At 34.2% G+C, this 6,571-nt stretch overlaps 1 protein-coding gene across 1 annotated transcript; it reads right to left on the bottom strand.

Annotated features, from left to right (window-relative positions):
- Nucleotides 1-3,717: 3,717 nt before the first annotated feature.
- Nucleotides 3,718-4,839, bottom strand: LOC118734054. The gene is made up of 4 exons (XM_036463748.1): nt 4,750-4,839; nt 4,357-4,609; nt 4,087-4,274; nt 3,718-4,025 (listed from the first exon to the last, which is right to left on the bottom strand). The coding sequence occupies exons 1-4, from the start codon at nt 4,780-4,782 to the stop codon at nt 3,921-3,923; spliced, it is 579 nt and encodes a 192-aa protein (XP_036319641.1). The 5' UTR covers nt 4,783-4,839; the 3' UTR covers nt 3,718-3,920.
- Between the last annotated feature and the right edge of the window lie 1,732 nt (nt 4,840-6,571).

Genomic DNA, 6,571 nt, shown 5'->3' on the forward strand with positions numbered 1-6,571 from the left:
ACAAAACTAAGTCGAAAGCCTGTATGAATTTTTCCATATTTTCGATATTTATGGAAATAATTCAGTTTTTCATTGTTTTCGGCTTGGAAACTTTTTTTAAAAATACTAAAAATCTGAAAACGTCGGAAAATTTTCAATATTTTCAATATTTATGGAAATAATGCAGTTTTAAAATCTTTTCTGGTGCAAGAAGTTGCCATTGGATGGGTGGTAGCTTCGCTAGTCATGTACATATTTGTCCCCCACGTTGTCATTTACATATCTAATTAATTAACAAACCTAAATTTATAAAGCACATATTTGTAAACTGCATTTCATTACTTCATTGATATTACCTATTTCTGCTAACAAATTTTTCATGCAACCAATACGACAAACATATGAAAATGTAAGTATGTATGCATTTATAAATGTACATATGTACATACATATATACGATTATTCTGCTTTCGTCTTCCCCTCGCCGCTTCCATCCACACAAATTATTCAATTTCTGCGAATCGCCACCAGATTGACACGTGCGCGAAACCATTAACCCTCCGTTTACGAAATATTTAGATTTTCGCATAACTTTGCATTTAATAGGGCAATACTTGTAAATTTTGTATGGAGAATAATATTAATTAATTTAAAATTCTGCATGTAACCATGTTCTCGACGACACATGTAACTTTCATCTAGATTAACCATAAAAATTGTGCTTCATTAAGAGTTGGAACCAGCTGGAAGCAAAAAAACTATGTCCGCTAAAATGGGTTAAACACTAACTGGAATTGGCATTTTTTACACGCATACATGCATACATTCATATACACATGTACAGTGGAGTAGCACTAACTTGGACATCGCATTTATTGTACTTTGATGTGTTTGAATCTTTTTATGGTACTGAAGATTTGGTTACGGGTGAAAAAAATTTAAAATAATCTGTGGATATATATAAATATATTTTTATAAACTCTTAGAGGTATAGAAATTTTTAAAATTAAAAAATAAATCAAATAATTTTTTTGCATATATACATATGGTGTTCAAGGCACATTGTCCCACCTGTACAAAAATTGTGGCGCGTCATGGACAAAAATTTTATAATTTCGGACCGAAAAATATGAAAACGAGCTAAGTTGCCACGTTACATTTGCGACATTCCGATAAAACCACATATTTTTGTGATTTTAGATGTTTTGATTTTATTAAAAAAAATTTATGTATTTTCCTGCATAAAACGTACACTTTTATTTAATATTTATTAAAATTACATCTCAAAAACTAGTTAGTGGTTGAAATATTGGAAGGGAACAGAGAAATAGTGTTTTGCCAAAAATTACCAAAAATTTCCAAAATTCGAGATAACTTATTTTACTGGATATAGAGAAATAGTTCACTTGGCTGGCCGAGATTTCTTCATTTTAAGATTTTAGAATTTTTGTGTCGTATTGAAAAAGTTGAGCTTGAGGGTGATGAATTTGCGGGGTGATGTGCTGCGGTTATTTTTATGAATGAATTTACTTGGCCTTGAGAAATACGTGCATGCGATTATGAAAGAAATAGTTATTATTGTATTTGAGTATGCGTGTAATTATGTGCAATGAGTTGTAAATATGTACATTTGTGTGTATGGGGGTAGTATTTTGGCAGTAATATGCACATACATACATTTATATGTATGCATGTAAAAACGTTATCAGTTAATGGAGTACGTATGTACATACGTATGCGTGGGGAAATGCATTTTCATTTGGCTCCAAAACTATTGGGGCATATTCGTATATGAAATAAAGTCTACTCTAAGTTTAAGTTTGTCAGTCCCAAATAAGAAGAAAGTTAGTTGCATCTTTTTTTTCACAGATCCTAGTCCACTGAAAGTGATGTGAAAATGCTGTAACTAACTTTAGTGTCGGCTTTATTTTAACTATGCATATGCCCCATTATTTACATATAATACGAGTATAGCAGTGAAAAATGATAATGCACAGTTTTTCTCAATATAAATAACTTTTCGACAAAAACAACTTTGAAGTTAACACGTGCAGTGCAATCAATGCATTTGTACGTTTTTTGACAATGTATCCATCTTTGAAGTGGATGTGTGAGAAAACTAAGGCAGCTAGAAAACTGCAGTTTGTTGCATTGAAAATAGCGTACCTATAAACTACCATTAGAATCGCTAAAAATATAAAAACCGATTTTCTTCGCTTTTAATGCCAACATCAAATCACCAAACAGTGCGCATTTGCGTTTTTTGGTCAATGTGTCCATCTTTAAAGTGAATTTGGGGAAAAACTAAGGCAGCTAGAAAACTGCGGTTTGTTGCGTTGAAAATAGCGTAGCATCTACCATATGAATCGGTAAAAAAAGTAAAAGTCGATTTTTTTCAACTCAAATGCCGACGGCAAATCACCAACGAATTTGCCAATTGCATACTACATATTTGCATAACTTTCACATTTTAGATTCACAAGATTGTATCTCTCGCATACATATGCATGTACACAATATGTACATATTACATATTTCGACCAATGCATGCATTTATTTTAAATAATTAACCAATTTAAAGAAAAATAAAAGCGTTGTAAAAACATAAAAAGCCATCAGCATTTCATGTCTAAGGGCGCGAACAGAGTGGCCGCTTGTTGCCGAGCCGAGCCGACTGACGCTTATTGCGAGAACCAATGCGAGAAAACTGGTACTATACAAATTAGTACAAATAAGCGCGAACAGGTCATAGTGGGCGCCGAGCTGGTCAGAGCGCAAAGCTAATTGAATGCGAGAAAACAGTTCCAAAGCGTATTTCAGCGCCGAAAACATTGTTTATTCTGCAAAAAGCTAGTTTCGAACGCACAGCAACATGCCAAAAATTTTTTTTCTCTTTTTGTCTATTGCATTTCGTTTATCATTTATTGGATGTTTTCCAAATGAATTTTTATTGATAAAATACTTTAAAACAGTAGCCGAAGCTAAATACTCATCATCTGACGAATCCATATCTTTTCACTTCAATTTCACAAACACGAATGAACAACAAACCCAAATGCATACAAACATACATAAAACACAAATAATAGATAAAATATCAGCGCTGATTCTCGCATCCACTATGCACACTCAAACTTGTTTCTCGCATGAACAAGTTCTCGCAATAAGCGTCAGTCGGCTCGGCTCGGCAACAAGCGGCCACTCTGTTCGCACCCTAACAAAAAAAATATGCATTTGCTTTGATGAGACAATTTCTGTTAAATTTATTTTGCCTCTGGCTGGGCTCTGTTAAAATTCGATTGTCTCTGGCTTGCCGCTCTTAAAATGCGCTTCGCCAGTTTTGTTGGTATTTGACAGTTTCCACGCTGATCCGTTCTTGGTCCTTCTCTATAAATATACGTTCTCTGCTTTCCCATTAACAATTCACAATAGAGCAGTTTTTTCGCTTAGATACCAACACTACCCTTCCGGGCGCGTATTTTTTAACCGACCTGGCTGAACTCGGATAAATAGCCTAGTTTGTGTTGTTGATTTGCAGGTATTTCGTCATTTGCGTGTTGTCCTTGCTTGCAGCCGAGATACAAAAGAATGCACCTTATGTAAAGTTTCACTAAAATGTTTGCAGACAGATTAGGAAAATAAAGTTTTTATAAAATTTGCTTTTTAGCGCTTATGTAAATTTTAAGGCAATCATCTAACTCCAGCAAAGCAATTCTTTTTGCCAGTTGCGAGATTTTAAATTATTCCATTAATTTTAGCATGGGATATAATCATTAATCTATAAAAGTAATTTATTATTGTACAAATTACACAAATAATTATAAGTTGTTATAATAGCCAAACTATTAGTTAAGTATCGGCTAATTTGCTTGTACATATGTGTGAATGTACACACGAGTATACTTTAATCATTGTACACATAATGCTGCGGTATACAACTCTTAGATTTTATGTTTGGAGCTGAAAAATGCTCCTTCGCCATTGATGGTCGCCTGCTTTTCATGCAAATTGAAGTTGTTAAAGAGCTCATCAAACTCGCTGAATAGCTAAAATAAAACACAATAAAAACTTTCAATTGCACATAAACTGCGATCAATAGTAACTTACTTGTGCAGAAGAGCTCACGTTGGGCACATAATAGTCCACTTTGCTGCCGCTCCCTCTGGGCGCTACCGCCGCTGTAGAAACTGATGGCGCTAATGGTGTGTTGATTAAGTTGAAATTCTGGTATGATTGTGTCCTAAATGAAGTGCTTTCGCCTTTGTTCAGACTTGGTGTTATGCCCAGGTATTGTGCTAAAAAAACGTTGTGGTGAAGGGTTAATATCTAATGTGGCCAAAATTTATGTAACTTTAAAAGTATAAAAAATATTTTTACTTTTCTTTTTAGCTTGAAATTTGACTTGATTGAGTTGAGAGTTATGCAATTGCAGCTGTCTGTATGTTGGATAGGCTGTCTTTGATGGAGATGTATCAGTTAATCGTCCGTGTATTTGTGGGTAGAGATAAGTGGTCTCAATTGATGGTGTGTCATGGTGATGATATCTGCCTTCGTCGGGAGTGTAACGACCATCTGAGCTGAGCGCTAATTGAAATACCACTCTTGGGCTTTTACTGTAGTATTGGTACACCTATAGATTTTGAATACAATAAATGAAAAAGGAATATAAGTTAATACATTCATTGCAGTGGTTTCCGAAACATATCTCAAGAGTTGGGCAATTTTAGAGCAACTTTCTTTTTATCACATAATAAATGTACGAGTATGTACTTTGTAATATTGAAACTCATTTCCGAATGACATTTCCCATTTGTACTTAATAATCAGCCCAATTCCAAATATTCCCGGCTAGTTCATTCCTCCCGGAGACTGCTTTTCTCGAGAAAAAAATCCTCAAATTCTAAACTATCGCGGAAAACCAAAATATGGGAATAAAAGGTCGAAAATTCGAAGATGTGAAGTTGGCTGTGTTTTTTGAAAAAAATCGCTTCTGGCAGTTGAAACCAGAGACCATACGGATTTAAGAAATAAAACTAAATATTGCTCTATAATTATTACTGAACATTGGAAAAGTTGTTTTCGTCTCGCGGGACGATTATTTTAAGATGTAAATTTCTCATAATAATTATATCGGAGTTTTATTTTTTTCGTCTTGCGGGACGTTTACTTCAAGACGGAAATGATATACATCTTCTCATAGTAATAATATGGGATTTTTACATTTTTCCGTCTGTCGGGACGTTTATTTTAAGACGAAAATGATTTACGTCTTCTCTTAATAATTATATGGGACTTTTATTGAAATGGAACTTCTTAATTGAGTTCGGAGATTCGACGCGTTAAATATTTAACACCACGATTGTTTATGTCATCAAATCTGTATCGTTCGTTCGATTTTCAAAAATGAGGAGTCAAATTAAAGGGCTTTGCTTTTACGTGGTTTTGGTTTTTTGAAAAGGGTTACCATATGTTAGCAAACCAAATTCCAATAATCTATCTCGGAGAAATTTGCGTTTAATTTTGTGAAATCGGCAGCACATGTACCGATTCTATTAAGAAAAAACGTGGGATGTAAATCATTGTCGTATTGAAATAAACCTCACGAGAGACGAGGAAAATAAAAGTCGCACATAATTATTATGAAAAGACGTAAATCATTTCCATCTTAAAATAAACGTCCCATGAGACGAACAAAAATGAAAGTCCCACATAATTAAATACTATGAGAAGATGTAAATTATTTCCACCTTGAAATAAACGTCCCGCAAGATGAAAAAACATAGAAGTCTCACATAATTATTATGAGAAGGCGTAAACAATTTTCGTCTTGAAATAAACGTCCCGAGAGACGAGAAAAATAAAAAGGATCATTCTAGCGCCTTCGTCTTGACCTGCGGGCTGTTTCGGAGCCACAGCCGATAAACTTAAGCCTAGAATACGTTATATTATTAAGATCATATTCAAGTTAAAAAGGATCAGCCCAGCGCCTTCGTCTTGACCTGGAGGCTGTGTCGGAGCCACAGCCGCTAAACTTAAACGTAGAATTAAGTTAAAAACGGTACATGAAATATTCGGTTTGATTGTATTCAATTAAATTTAATAAATCAGTATGAATTGCAAAATATTGATACTTAGAGCCCTGTTACAAGATATGCATTTGCATATGTAAATGCTACTTTTTTGTATCTACTCGTATGTACCATATATTAGAACTTATCAGAAAAGTAGCATTTACATATGCAAATACATATCGTGTAAGAGCGCTATTAGCAATACAGAAGCAGATCCACATTAACTTCAATCATATGTACCATCAGCTTTTAAATAGACAGACATATGACATGACGTGTATCGCTACTTCGATTCATTTTTATTTCCTTTCATACTGCAGAAATTTGTATTGCTTTAATATTAGCCTAGGTCCCCGTATTAGTATTTTTCTTTGTGTTCGTGCTCGTCTTCCCATTATCTCCGTCTTCGGCTTTGTGCATAAGTTAGCTAACACTTCTGAAACAGCTGGCAACCCTCCTAAATATAGATAATGAATAAACAAATCTCTTGCGTTTGATGTTGTGATACCTAAATATTTTAT

Source organism: Rhagoletis pomonella, unplaced genomic scaffold (assembly GCF_013731165.1).
Source record: "Rhagoletis pomonella isolate Grant_MI unplaced genomic scaffold, Rhpom_1.0 Rhpom_scaffold_00002, whole genome shotgun sequence".
In the NCBI taxonomy this organism is placed as follows: Eukaryota; Metazoa; Arthropoda; class Insecta; order Diptera; family Tephritidae; genus Rhagoletis; species Rhagoletis pomonella.

Coding starts and splice junctions, on each gene's coding strand:
- LOC118734054 (XM_036463748.1), bottom strand. CDS start 4,782: ATGTCATTCGGAAATGAGTTTCAATATTACAAA. Junction 4,610..4,749: donor ATGAGTTTCAATATTACAAA/GTACATACTCGT, acceptor CAAAATCTATAG/GTGTACCAATACTACAGTAA. Junction 4,275..4,356: donor ATTTCAAGCTAAAAAGAAAA/GTAAAAATATTT, acceptor ACGTTTTTTTAG/CACAATACCTGGGCATAACA.